Source organism: Branchiostoma floridae, chromosome 9 (assembly GCF_000003815.2).
Source record: "Branchiostoma floridae strain S238N-H82 chromosome 9, Bfl_VNyyK, whole genome shotgun sequence".
Classification (NCBI taxonomy): domain Eukaryota; kingdom Metazoa; phylum Chordata; class Leptocardii; order Amphioxiformes; family Branchiostomatidae; genus Branchiostoma; species Branchiostoma floridae.
The window spans coordinates 15,016,632-15,031,502 of NC_049987.1; the positions used below are offsets into that span (position 1 = coordinate 15,016,632).

General features: G+C 42.2%; 2 protein-coding genes across 2 annotated transcripts in view; both read right to left on the reverse strand.

The window, feature by feature from the left end:
- The window catches only part of LOC118422527 (fibrocystin-L-like), a 62,696-nt gene extending 60,383 nt beyond the window's left edge, over nt 1-2,313 (reverse strand). Inside the window, exon 1 of the mRNA XM_035830146.1 lies at nt 1,970-2,313. Within this exon, the coding sequence (XP_035686039.1) occupies nt 1,970-2,051 (82 nt within the window). The 5' untranslated portion in view covers nt 2,052-2,313. The remainder of the gene's footprint in view (nt 1-1,969) is intronic.
- An 888-nt stretch (nt 2,314-3,201) lies between these two features.
- LOC118423017 (organic cation transporter protein-like) lies at nt 3,202-14,447 on the reverse strand. Its single transcript, XM_035830911.1, has 10 exons — nt 13,856-14,447; nt 8,566-8,669; nt 8,268-8,422; nt 6,765-6,933; nt 6,077-6,224; nt 5,810-5,910; nt 5,471-5,685; nt 5,251-5,359; nt 4,615-4,824; nt 3,202-4,456 (listed from the first exon to the last, which is right to left on the reverse strand). Exons 1-10 carry the CDS (start codon nt 14,279-14,281, stop codon nt 4,372-4,374), a joined length of 1,722 nt encoding a protein of 573 aa, XP_035686804.1. The 5' UTR covers nt 14,282-14,447; the 3' UTR covers nt 3,202-4,371.
- Nucleotides 14,448-14,871: the final 424 nt, after the last annotated feature.

A 14,871-nucleotide genomic window follows, 5' to 3' on the forward strand; every position in this document is an offset into this window, starting at 1 on the left:
CCCGCGCTTATACGCTTGTGTGTGTGTGTGTGCGTGTGTGCGCTCGCGCTCGTGTGTGTGATGTACTGTATGTGTGTGTGTCTGGGGCGCGCGCGCGTGTGTGCCCATGTGTATGTGTTCGAAGACACGAAAAAAAAGATAGGTTGCAGTAAATGGATGTATATACATAATTTATGAACGAAGACAACTTGGCAGGTTTGTTAAGCTTAGCGCATGTCACAGCGTAAATAAATCTAAGTGAATTATATGACCAAGGAGGTTAAAATCAAGGTTTTAACCTCATTGATATGACAGGAGGACACCGGTAACCACCAAGCCGCGAGCTATGCACACACACACTAGTCGACCCCCGGAGGGTACGCGGTAAGTCCGTGCACAACTGCAGCCCACGCTATATAGTCATACTGTATCGCTGTTAGTCCTGGGTTCGTTACTGAATGTCTGGCATTTCAAGGTTTACTAATATCTAGCTAGGACTTTACACCTTACACTTTTAAAATCTGACTTGCCTAGAGACAGGAAATCGTAATCCAAGCTAATCCAACGGAACCCTTGTCAATGGCATGACTTTAAACGTTGAGAAAAGCCTCAAAATCCTACATAAATCCAAGAACGTTAACGTTGTTTTGGCTTGGGGGCTGGATTCGTTCCGTCTTTGTCAGTCTAAAGGAACTAATAAACTTGAGCGATAATGATGTACTCTTTCTTCGATTATGTGATATCTGGATCCAAGAATAAAGAAGTTGTCTTAACTAGACTTGTTCAGCAAAAGAAGCGCTTGAACGCCCTCCAAGCAACAAAGAACTTCAGCCCAGAATAAAAGATACCTTCAAGGTTGTTTACATCAACGCTTTGGAACGTACTGTCCTTGCACAAGTCTTCCGTGCGATACATAGCAACAATGCTTAATTGAAGTCACACACCTCTTTGTATACGAAAAAGACTTAGCTATTCCTCAGGGAATAGTGCGTAAGATTGGCGTTTTATTGTAATTGATTTGGTTGGATGGCTTCATTAGGGGTTATGAATGTTTAAAGAGACCGAATAGAAATGCGGAGGTCAACGACTAAGAAGATGACATGACCCGAGTGCGCTTCGCTCTAAGAGTTCGTGTACCCGTAGTGCGACACGTAGGGTTTCTGTCACGTACCCAACGTCGTACGAACTGCATACATGCGTTCGTTGGAAGCTTGTGCATATGCCGCACAGGACAATGTTGTCTTCTTATGGAAAAGAACCGTTTCTGACTAATCTATCCAGCAATTTGGAATTTTTCTCCGCCATTCGTTTGGTTTGGTTTGGTTGGATACAAATCTCCATTAGTGACTGATATGTCACTATTCTTCCTGAAGTCCGGGTGATTCAGTAGATAAATGACCATGTCACTTGTAGAGCAACAATTCTCATAAATATTCGCTAACAAACACAAATCCGACACGCTCAGAAAAAGGTAGGCATGGGCGGATACCAGTATCCAAACTAATACGGGCGGATAGACAAATGGACACGAGCGCTATGGTGACAAACTGTATAAAAGATCGCGATTACGATATTTGCTGTCGGAGAAATTCACAGCTATGACACTCAAAAAATATAAAACCTGTTCTTTAAAGTCGGAATTTCTTCGAGAATCATCAAAGAACAATTGACACGACGCAATTTCAAGACAAGACTACAGAAGTTCTTGCGTGACTCAAACCTCTCGATCAACGACAGTCAAATTTACAACCAGAAACGTATTGTGTTCAACATAAAAAGATATGAAGTGAGGTAGAAACTATTCTTCATTCGCAATTATTCTTGATGATAAACCTTGAATAGCAGATACATCGTACATTGCTACCATAAACATGTCTTCTGTCGCTAAAGCATTTTCAAAATGTCCACCCCAATATCATGCCAATTTCTTTACACAGCGCACGTATACACGATGAATATCTAAGATGAAAAATAAGAAAATTCCACTTACTTTGGCCCTGTACGTCTTGCAAGAGTGCCAGAAGAAGACAGCTCAAGAAGATGGCGGCGGCGAACCGACCTGACCCAGCCATTTCCTCGGTAACCCTCGCCTCTGTCGCCGAAGGAAACACGGCGTCTGTGCCGTCCTAGTTGTCTACCACAATACGCAATAAAACTCCTTTCTTGTCGAAATATTCCTGAATGTTGTTTGCGCCGAGATGGCTAAGCAGTCTACTAATAACTAGAACTTGATAAGAATAGTCATGATTTTTGTTCTAGATTTGGTCAATAGAAGCAGGAATGTTGTAGGCGGCTATTTTCACCAGCCACCTTTAGTATAAATCCACCTGTCTGCATTGTCATTAGCCCAGGTATTACTGGGACAAACCATTTGTAGGGACTAAAGGGGGAGAGGCATTCTGACAAGTACAAAATGCATTTCACGCAGCTGTGTCAGCTGTACATAAGTGAGTTTTGATTGGTTGACTGGTATAATAGCATTATCACATTATGTTTTATTTTGAAGCTTTAGAAACAGTTCTAACCGTACGTTTTCTGTAAAATTTGATTTCTTGGGCCTCTCTATTGGTCACGAACAAGTAGTTGTTTTAATAATCATTTTGTTCAATTCAATCTTGATTTAACAGACTACATCGAGAAAAACAACATTGTTAAAGACTTATCGACACCGCCCGGCCCCGCCCCTGTGCATTTAATGGACCAGTCCGGCAAGGGTCAACGTCCGATTGGGCGTCCCGGACGGGACTAGTCGGGGGGTTCGGAGAATTCTGACCAGAAAAAAGTGTAGTGACGCCGACCATGTACTAGTTTAATGGAATACTGACAAGTAGTTGGTCTTTGATGATGGTAAAATGCTAAGATATTATAAAAATTCTACCTTTTCCGCCAATTTTCTTACATGAGATCATGCTATGGCGACGAAGCCAAGAAACCTTAGTCTCCAAGCAGATGTTTGGGGAGGCAAAATCGTTATTTCTGCCTTGCTGCAATTTTTAGTCAAACTGCGCGCCAAACGTCAGCTTAAAATTACTTGTAAGAAAACTGTGTTTCTTTTTTTACTATTATTCGTTACCACAGGTAACTGCATGTACAAATATCAGAACTTAAAACATGGAAGTTACGATCCGATGTTGTTTATAAATCATAGAATAGAAATACAATGCTCTACACAATGAAGTAACAAAAGACAGCGTACAAAAACAGCACACTTTGAGATAGAGAGACATCTTTCGTAATACTTTATTGCATCTTAATTAATGTGCAACAAGGCAAATTAATTTATAACCTACAACGTGAAAAAAGAACAAACTTCCTTTGATAGCGTAAACAGCAGCAAAAAACTACAACAACGTAGATAAAATAGCGTTCGAACCTCAGAATGAGGAGAAAGCATACAATAGCACCAGTGTGTAGAGTGTCGCCTTGTGTTAACTTAGACGAGAAAAATAAGTTACAGTTAAGACCAGAATCGGTCCATATTGGAATATCTGTATCGTACGTATTACAACCTCCTTTTCGGTATCTGATAAAGATAAAGATAAAGTTAAATTAGACGTAAAAATATATAAGTTCAAGACGAGAACTAGAAATTGAAGAAGGATGTGCAAAAACTGCATCCTATGTTTTGTTTCTTCTTTAGTCGTATCATGTACATCTCATGGACCGTTTATAGTTTTTCATTGCATACTGTTTATCTGGTCCTAATACGGACAATGTATAACTTGCACTGTTGCACATATTTTACATGGAGGACATAAAAAATCTACACATTGTATATCGCAGTTACATTGCAGTACATGACGTCTCACAGAGACATATCAACAAATATAATAATATCCTTTTACAGGAAACAAACAAAAGACAAAAGGAACTGTTACACGAAAAGATTAAGGGCGCCGAAGTTGACCAACCCTAGTCCATACTAGAAAAGTCTTAATCCTACTCAGATATGGACGTTAACAGAGATGTGTTTTGCTCTGACATATCACCAATGCTATAGATCCTGCCTAGGGCTTCGTTAATTCCCTTGATCTTTACAGTTACATCATAATCTTCATCTTAACCCGTAAATCAATAAACAAACAAAAAAGCGATCCAGATCGCTCCCCTTTCCATGGGATTCTATTTTATCATATCACTGTAATTCTGTCCGACAGTCTGATAAAATGTGATCTTACGTAAGCTAATGCCGCCACAACAAAATCTCTGATAATATCCCCAATCGCTGTGAGCCGAGTGGGTCTCATACCGACGTGATCCCAATAGGTATCAAACCGACGTGATCATGTCCAGAACCTCCGTAGGGACGGAGACCACAAAATCTCTGATAATGTCTCCGATATAGTTGTGCGCCCATACAATGGGTATCATACCGACGTAATCCTAATGGTATCACACCGACGTGACGATGTCCAGAACCTCCGTCTTCTCAACCGTAGGAACGGTGACCACTTTCTCATCCGTTTGCACAAGCGTACTGGGGAGAAGAGGTACAATTTCAGTGATATTCCAGCATCATTACATTTCACAGATAATTTAACAATTAACCAGACATATCAAGGAGGGTATTAAATGAACTTAATCAAATAATATGCAAATGAGGTTGATTCAAGGAGAATATGTAAATGAGATTACCTTCCAAGGTTCTCAGCTTCCTCCAGTGTGTCGGGTAGAGGAACCCCCAGTGTCTCGGGCACAGCCAAGATGGCGACTCCGTCCAGGAAACACATGATGCCGAATATAACCAGGGGAAGAGGCGCCCAGGACTTCCCCATCAGACCAACAAATGGAGCTAGGATACCGCCAGCACGAGCTAACATTGACACTGTACCGATGCCCATGTTTCTGTATAAAAAGAACGAAAGAAGGCACTAAAAATGTCGTCTAGAACAGCTGACCTAATCATGTGTAATACTAGTATATTCACACAAACATGTCATTTCTATGCAATTCATTTACAAAAACATGTCATCCTCCCATTCCAGGCCCTTAGCATATCATGCAATGGACTTGGTGTACAGGTACGGTCTGTCATCCGTCCTTCTGGCCTTGGCCATTGGACAGCCTTCATTCAATCAGATACTCCCCCTCCTGTTGTTTCAAAGGACGTTACCAGTTAACCACGTTAACTGTAGGCGGCAACGTGATTGGCTGCTGACGGGTGCTGACGTAGCAAAAATGACGGGAAACAGGATCGTTCCTTTACATGTAAAGAAGTGCCGAGTCTGACAGGAGGGGATGTGAAGTATGGAAAAGAAACACAGTGTGTACCTGACGACAGTTGGGAAGATCTCAGCAGAGTACAGAGGTAGGATGTCAAACGCTATGCTGACACCAAATCTTCCAACCATGGCTAGGCCTGTGGACACCATCCACAGATCTGGAAAACAACAACAAGTTTGTAAACAACAACAGCTTAAATAGTTCAAAGTAAAAAGCACAAAATCGTTTCAAACAGTAATGGTTAATGTAACTGGACGAAACCATTCACCTTTAGGCACACCGGCTGTTGCTCCACAGGAGAGTCCTGCTAAAATGAGGGAAGCAATGACAGGAGGCTTCCGCCCCCACCTGTCCATAGTGGCCCAGGCCACCAGTATGGCGACGATCTCGGCGCAAGAGCTGAGGATGTAGTTCAGGTACGGATCGCCAGGGAGCTCTGCAGAGCCAAGGCTTAGACCGTAGTAGGCAGCGGTACACACAAACCTGGAGCGGAAAAACGTCTGGGTAAGAAACGGAAAGTTGAAAGGAAAAAAAAATATATACTGAAATCCTGTTTGAAAGAAACGTTGTTTGACGATTATATACTAGTAATTTGAGTTGTTCTTACCAACTGAAGGCAACGATGAATGTGTTCTTTCTCATGTTGGGTGTGCGCACGAGGTCCAAGACAGTGTACACTCTCTGAGTCTTCTCGTTAGAGCCAACATCCTGCGAACAAAAACAACAAAAAAGGGACGTTACCAAAAAAATATGGTTAGTCTATAGCCCCTCACTTTCAAAGGGGTGAAAGAAGGAGTTTCAATATCAGTTCCATTACTATTTTGTACTATTTATCTTGCAAAGACGTGGGAACAACGGAATAAAATACACCTACCTCGTTGGAATGAACATTTTCGTTCATGAGCTCGTAGACCTTTTCTGGAATTTCGACCCCGTTTATTTTGGCCGCTCGGTCGATGACCTCCCTGGCCTCTTCCGTCCTACCGTTGGCCAGTAGCCATCGAGGTGACTCAAAAGCAATCCTGAAGAAAGAGGAAACGGGGTATCATAAGAACGAACTTTTTGCAAAATATTGTCATTTTACATTTCAGCATTATTGTCAATGTCACGGTGTCTAGATGGTCGTTACAATAATACAACTTAAATCATATCATGTCCCTTAAATCATATTTTTTTTGTAATTATTGGTCAAGTTTAATGCCCGACTCCGTTTCATGTTGTGCTTTTTCTTCATTTTGACATTGAAATCCAATATTGCGTCCACGCGTATATCCCGGATGGAACACTGTTGCGGACCAATCAGGTAGCGCCTTTCATAGCCAATTCAACACTGCCTCTTGCGATGTAAAAATCTTTCTTATTTGTTGAAGAGGCTGACCCAGCCTTGTGCTCTCGCGAGACTAGGTCACTCCGTGAACAAGATGTACTGCAAGAGCTCGAACATTTGGAGGTATGTATCTAAAAATGGTCACTGTTGGAAGAATATTGTAGTAGCCCATTCTTATTTGACTGCTATAATTTGACTGGCATTTTCGGCTTGAAATCAAGGGACTTAAGCTTACCAGTAGTAGGTCAGGAAGACCGTTACAGGGACAGAAATGGCCAGCTGAAGCTTCATCCAATCACGTGTCAGGTAGGCGATGACGCCCTGCATGATGTACCCTGCCACCAGGAACAGCGTCCCCACCATACCGAACATCGTGCGCTTTGATTGGCCAATACCTTCCATACCTGTCAACAAAGACCAGCAGGGAACCAATTAGAAACATCCTTATTAAAACTATGACATGGAAGAAGAAAAGTGAGTTAGTTGAAGAAATGGTGTGATTCAGATACATGAATTTCATTATGATTAACCGTCTCTTTACTACTTGATGTTGCTACGAATGGAGATTTCGTTCCAAAGGCAACCTTAGTAGGGAGAGGGTTAATTTGAGTGTTTTTTTTTTTCACTGCACATTTCCTACCACATGGTTTTATTCTGTATCCAATCCAAACTTCTCAAGAACACAGAGTTTACAGTGACTGGTCCAGCCGGTTGAATCTCTCCACATCTCGCCACTTCTCGTGAGAGGAATTCTGTGAAAGGCCCTGTCATTCCATCATCATCATCATGTCCACCACTGTAAAGTTGTCAAAGTAGATGCTAAGTCGATCAGGAGACAGACATCATTCTCTCTTGACGTTGAGCCCTTAACATTCAGCAACGTCTTTCCTAAATATTGAAAAAAATAGAAATAGAGAAAATTGATTGTGTGTTCATTCAAACGATCATTGCAAAGCGTATACTAGTTTTTAACGTAAAGGGGGCCTGCATGTACTATTGTTGACATCATAGTAAAGTCGTTTTAAATTCAAGTAATACGTAGTGAGACTGTCGAATTTAACGTAACACGCTACCTCCATGCAGGCCCCCATTATAGAATCCCGTTGATTGGTCTTACACTGTAGAAAAATGGTCACTGTCATTCATGAATTACATATATTGTCCTTGATCACACGAATGTTAAACTTTGAGTTTGAATTTTACACTTCAGACATTTTACCTGAAAAGTACTCAATGTAAAACTAGGTTAGTGTGTCCTGAATCAATTCGTTATCTTTTTGGTAAATAAGATATTGTTACAGCCGAAGTACACATAGAAGGGCTACGTCATACAAGCCCCTCTCTGATAGCTTAGATAAAAACAGGGTGACGTAGCAGTTCTATGTGTATCCAGTGCAAACGATTGGCCAATTGGAATTCGTTATGTAGTCGGTGCCAACACATAACCTACAAAAACGTAGAAGGCACTGTTAGAACATAACAACATTTCAGCATGCAAAACCTTATCTACGAGGCCTATCTCCTGGATTTGAACTTGATGTATTGTCTAAAAACGCCTCCGCCCACGAGACGTCACCAAAAAATACAATGACGGATAGTTCTCTGACATTTTCATACATAAGATTCTGCTGACTAAACTGCGTTTCAATTTGGAACATTCCATGTCACCGGTTGATATTCTCCCACTCAATCTTCAAGGTTTGTTCAACCTTTTTTTCATGGTGACGACATGACTTACCTAACACAAAGGTGACATAGTAAAGGCCGACGCCGAACGCCCCGATGAAGAACCGAAGAACCACGAAGATGACGTAGTGGGAGGCGAAGGCTGTCGACACTCCGGCTATCAGCAAGAGGACAAGGCATCCAAATAGTGTTGGTCTCCTCCCGAACCTTGGTGAGAGAATCATGATATAAACGTTTAGACACATTAAAGAGCAGTAATCTTTAAACAAATATGGTCACAAAATACAAGATGAAACGGACATTTAAAAAGCTTCTGCTCTTGAGGCGTCGCCAAAAATAAAAATTCGTACCTGTCAGACAGTGCTCCTGAGACTATTGCTCCAAAGCTGACGCCCAACATGTAGATAGCTTGTGCAAGCTCCCTGAGCCAGGCACGGTCGCACACCAAGTCAAACTGCGAAAGAAAAGGGGACATATTGAGACACAAATCAAGTCTTATGTCCCTGAAATACGATTGAGAAAGAAATCTACATCAAGTGAAGAGAGATAGAGAGAGGAAGAGTGCGTGTCTGTGTGTGTGTGTGTGTGTGTGTGTGTGTGAGAGAGAGAGAGAGAGAGAGAGAGAGAGAGAGAGAGAGAGAGAGAGAGAGGATGAGAGAGAGAGAAAGAGAGAGGGTAAGAGAGAGAGTAAGAGAGAGAGTAAGAGAGAGAGAGAGTAAGAGAGAGAGAGAGTAAGAGAGAGAGTGTGTGTGTGTGTGAGAGAGAGAGAGAGAGGGTGAGGGAGAGAGAGAGTAAGAGAGAGAGAGAGAGAAAGAGAAAGGGAGGAGGAGAGCAGGTAACGGTATATCAAAAATGACACCGGACTATTTTACATCTAATGGGCGACAGGGAGTCCACTGAATATTTCTATATTCTGGTCACGTCTTTGCGAAACTGTCTACATATCAAATGTCGCAAGGGGGCACTAGATATAAGTGTATCTCGATCGGAAATTTCACATTGATGCATTACTCCGACAAAGTAAAACGGCTACGTAGACAGCTGTTTTTAGCAGTGAGGTACTCCCTTGCCATTCTGACTGAAACGTTAGATTGATGAAAGTTTGTAACTGAAGAAATTAGCAGGCAATGTTTGATAGCCGCGCGCCAGGTCGGAGGTACATGTATTCTGTCTTCTGAGTTGTGCGGTTGACCGTTGTCAAAGCGAAAGTGCCTCTTGCGGTGCGTGGCTAAATGCAATGCATTTTGTAATTTGTAATTGTACAGGTTGTTGAATTTTTTTTTGTGATGAAGGATAAATATGTTCAACAAAGAATGAATAAAATCAATATATTTCAAGTAGGTTCGTACTAACACGCGCCCATGTACATGTAAGACACATATCTTTGCATTATTTTCAATGCAATACTTACAATAACTCATCAATGAGAACGAAACACTGGGCTTCTGTTTGCTTTGTCCATTGTGTCGCGACAAGCGTCAATCGTCCAAGCAAGGGACCGTCAAATTGTCCGTTTCTATCTATCAGTATTTCATTCTGTTGCCATCATTCTGTCTTCAGAGACAATGGAGTGGGCAAACAGTCACGTGCTAACGTGAGTTCGGCAACCTGTTTGACTGGCCCGCACATAACTTTTTAAGGTGAAGGAGGGGAGTGTATATGTATTTTGTACACAGGAAAAGTATGGCATTCAGGTTGCCAAGAGATTTAACCCTCTGAGCGCTAAGTACCAGTTATTTGAAACAAGAAGGCGTCCTGGTTCGCGAAGAGAATGAACTCACGCCGTAGCTAACACAACCCGCCGTGCGTGCAAATACGTGCTGTCTACGTGCCAAAACGTGGGCAATCTTTTGGGATCCGTAAGTGGTATGTACCGCCTCCGTACGAACTCGTAGGGAATCCGACGGATTTTGGAGCACGCAGACCCGCCGCTGAACTTTTCGTGCAGGCAAAACTTTTTGTGCCATCGGGCTGCGGATTCGCCCCCCGTACGTACCAGTACGGGCGACGCGCCTGCCATGTACGTTTTCAGAAATACGTGACGGACGTGGCCTCCCAAAAAAACGTACGGACAAATTGCACGTACGGCGGGTTGTGCCCTTAGCTTAAGTCAAATAGCATGGTCCGTAAGTAAACGTCAAAGCAAACACACGTTGTTGACGCAACCTGTAAGTAGGCCAAGGACTCAAAGTCTCTGTTTGCACAGCAACTATTGTCGGATTTTGTCGGATCAGAGTCAGGTCGAACGGGTACTAAGTATAAAAGACGTCTGAAAAAAAGAACGCCTAACTAGCTTTGCCAAACCAAGGACGTTATATAGCGTCCTTGGCCAAACTGACTTTTAAGATCTTTTAAGTGATACTACCAAGGCCAAACTGATTTCACTATTTGGGTGACATCATTAGGGCACCACAAAGGTGATGCAAGCTTACGAAGAAAAAAAGGCGGACAAAAACAAAGTTGGACTTCAATATGGAATCGAAGTGGTCATTGAAGCTGACCAAATGACTGTATGTAGAAAGGGGTAGAATGGTAACTACCTGCTTCTTTGGAAATACCGCGCTATGAGAGTTCAATTTGCGACATATATCTGCTTATTTTGCAATGTCTTTGTACGATTTACAGAATGGTAGGAAACTCTTTTTGGAAGTGTGTTTCGCGACACTCCTCTGACAGCTTTTGATACTACATGTATCTTATGCTACCGTAGGATCTGCTTGAAAATTAGACGAAAACTGATGCACGTGTGAATGTAATCTATATAAACTAATAAAGAAGTCAGTGTGGGCTATTTTGTAAATGCCTCTACTGTCGAAACAAAAGAATCGCACATCGCTTGCAAGACTTCATGCACAGAAGCTTGTCTAGGAGGCGCGGTGTTAAATTGTAAGATAGCTCAAGTGATCGATTTTGACGTTTTAACCTGCCTTGTCATAATACAGGCACCTGCTGGCCAATACCGGTTAGAACTGGAACAAACCGGTGCAATGTGGGCATTACAGTTGGAGACAATGAGGTCGAAAACTATTAGAAATGGAGGGAAGAATGTTCAGTTTTTGTTTACCTTTCTCGCTCCTTGCAAGGAAAGGTGAATAAGATTCTTGCCACATATCTTTGTTTAAACAAGATGTTTTGGAAAGTGAAAAGGATTTTTATAACGTTGGAGAAAAAATGGTTTGTGATGTAGCGTTACTCATTTTTTATGTACAGGTATGGCCTTTGTGCATTATTAATAAGGCGAAAAGCGAAACGATGAAATAATGAGACAACACAGACGAGATAATTTTATTTGTGGGATGTTAAACTGTGTTTCTGACTACGTTAGGCTGGAAACACAACACTTAACTCCATGTAAAAGCGATAAAAATGATATAGTTTCGTTTTTTATGGCCACTTAAATGATAAAAATTGAACATCTCGTCTGACAGCCGCTTTCAATCTTTTTCTCAACATCGATCCAGACTTGACACAAGTGATTTTGTATACCAAAGGCGAATCCACAGCCCGATGGCACACAAAGTTTTACTTGCACGTAAAGTTCTACGGCGTGTCTGCGTGCTCCATCCAAAGTCCGCCGGATTCCCTACGAGTTCGTACGGAGGCGGTACATACCACTTACGGATCCCAAAAGATTGCCCACGTTTTGGCACGTAGACAGCACGTATTTGCACGTACGGCGGGTTGTGCCCTTAGCTTAAGCAAGGAGGTTTTCAACCTCCTCCTTGGCTTAAGGAAGTTAAGGAAAATCTATACTACGAATAGGCGTGAAAGGTTTACATTTTTCTTTTTCGACACAACTGAAATGATTCACAAATAATCTTGGATAAGTTTGTTTCCGGATGAAAGACCCTTGTTTCAATCAAGGCGGTAAATTGAAACCTCCTTGCTAAAACATAGATTTATGTAAAACATAATCCCGAAGCAAACGCTATGGACAAATGCGCATACCGTACGCCTCATTGTCTTTTTATCAATTGCAATCAATTAGCTTTCAAGGGATTTCCATCGTACAACCAAGGTCCCTCTTTAACTTCCTTGGTGCAAATACAAGCTACGCCCGCAACAACTAATGAAGATGGTAAAATTTTTGATTGCCCCCCTCCCTCCATTCAATTTTTTGAACGCCAGCTGTGCATTTGCATGGGGATAAATCTAAAACGGCTTAGCCCATGTTCTAGCTGAACATGGAACAATGGGAGGATCTTCTTTCGTAACTGTCAGTCCGGCTCCGACCTTTTTTTAAGTGTTTTTATCTAACTCCTCTGCCGGCTAAACTTCTTCCCCAGCTTATGATACTATCTTACGCCACCGCAAGATCTGCTTGGAGATTATTTTCATCGGCCGCGAGACGTAAAAACGGCACGAAACAGAAATAACGCCTCAAACAAGTCAAAAACAGTCGGATCCGAACCTCTACTTTGAGAGTACGTAACATCTCCTATTGTCTCCTATGATTTTGCGCTTCGAAATTACCTGCTTGGAGTTGGAGGTGTTGCTATCGCGTGTGTCTATAAATAGAATCCGGCCCTTCGGGAATATGAACATTACCATTGTTGAATTATGTAATTTCAGAACAGCTGGGCATGCTTCATGCGAAACAAAAGAAATTTAACGGGACCCTGCGAACTAGACTTGCCGGCTTTAGTCACAGATAATGCCCTTGGTCAAAGTTTGGGATCTTGTTGTCAGAATCTGAAATATTTTGGCTTTTTGTCCTGTTGCCTGTATCGACCCAAAGCCCAAACTATGCAATCGGCAAACCAAGGTCAAGCAGATGTAAAAAGGCGGCTCAACCAGTGTTTTACGCTTGTGTTAACATTTGCTTGAACATTCGCGCGTCTATATTCGTGCTATTGGATATACAAATCTTTACAGAGTAAACCTAATCGAGGACAAAATGTCATGACCTGGTCTCAGTACTACTTTCATTTATGTTCAAATACTAGGGTAAATACAAAAACCAATGTCAGTGGAAGGAGAATAGCCTGGGTGACATAATATTTAACAGCATCTCTCTTCAGAATCCAAACCCAAAACACATCATGCGATTTGGGTTACAATACTAGATTCATGTTTAAAAGAAGCCCCGATCCTTTCCAAGCGGTTAGTAGGACAAGTAATACGATAGTACCCAGACACACTCCTAGGCTGGCCAAAGTCCCTTGCCAGCTTTTGACACTATCTTATGCTACCGTAGGATCTGTTTGGAGATTATACCCAGGCTACCTTGAAAGGTTTTAAAATGACTGTTTAGTACCAAGGCACAAGGTTTTGCTAAGGTTGTGGACTTTTAGTATCAAGGATGTTGACCTACATATCTGTATGTAGAAGAAAGATGTTTTAAGACGAGCACACAAAGAAAAACGCCACAATACATGATAAATCAGCGCCTTCTGTGACTGATGCTGGATTCGCCGGTGCGGCTACAACAAATATTGTCCTATGATTTGAATGGATTCTGACTGTTTTTATCAGTACGTATATTTGCGTTTCCATTCGAAACTGGATACGCAACTGTCCTAGTTTATGGGACCACCGTAGTATTTTGGGGTCAACCTCTTGGGTCAACTAGCTCAGTCTTTTAAAATAAAACCATGGGTCAACCATACGAACCAGGAAATAAACTTGATGTTGCCTTACCTCCGTTACCACACTGCTACTGTAGAGTCGCTTGTCATATACCCAGCCGTCGGTACATTGCAGCTTGCTTCTGTTGCGAGCTTCTAGCGAGTCCCAACCGCCCGCTGTGACATTGTCGTTGTATCTCTCGCATTTGCTGTGCGTCCATTCTCCGTTAGCGTCCAATTCTAGCGGGATGCTGTCGTTGAGGGTGTGCATATAGTCCAGCCAAGTCGGTGAGAGGTCGCCGGGGGGAGTCAAGTGTGGCGCGGCGGAGTCCGAAACGCCGGGCACCCGACAATGGTGCTCTGGTACCGCGCCGAGGAAAGCCATTGCCATCGTCTGCATGCCCACGGGCATAGCAAGAGCCGCCAAACAGAATATAGTCAGCTTCTGATACCTTCCGTACTCGCCGAGATAGTCTGAAAGAATCGTATCGTAGTCCATGTTTGGTATTTTTGTCCCGAACTGTTCGGTTTTAACACAGGCGCGGGTTGAAACCTTTGTTGAAATGGAGAACGCTGGGCTATAATTTGAGAGCTGGCCCGAATCAGCTGACTGCCAATACAAAGGGATCGGGTATTCTTTATCTGGGTTCCTCGAGTCCGGTTTGCACCGGTTTTTGCAGAAGTGACGCAATACCGCTATGTCACGTGACGCAGGGTAATTCCTCGATATTTACAATGACACCCGACGAGTCCATTGCGAAAAGTAGGGGTGCATAAACGGAGCGAGAAAGTACGCTAACAAAAGTAACATGAAACAAGGAGGTTAACCTCCTTGCATGAAATAGATGATAAACAAAAATTCAGATTTTGATAGTTATCTTCTTTTCATAACTGGGCGGCGAAACACAATAGAGCATTTTGATAATAATAATAATGTTTATTGCAAATTCATGCCCGAGGGCTAATTGTATACAGGGTAAAGTAGTAGTGGTATACAGAAAGTTTGATAAACATACCTAACAAAGAAGGGAAATGATAATCATACATAAATACAAAGGGAATAACGTCTAAACTAAATCAATTTCTACT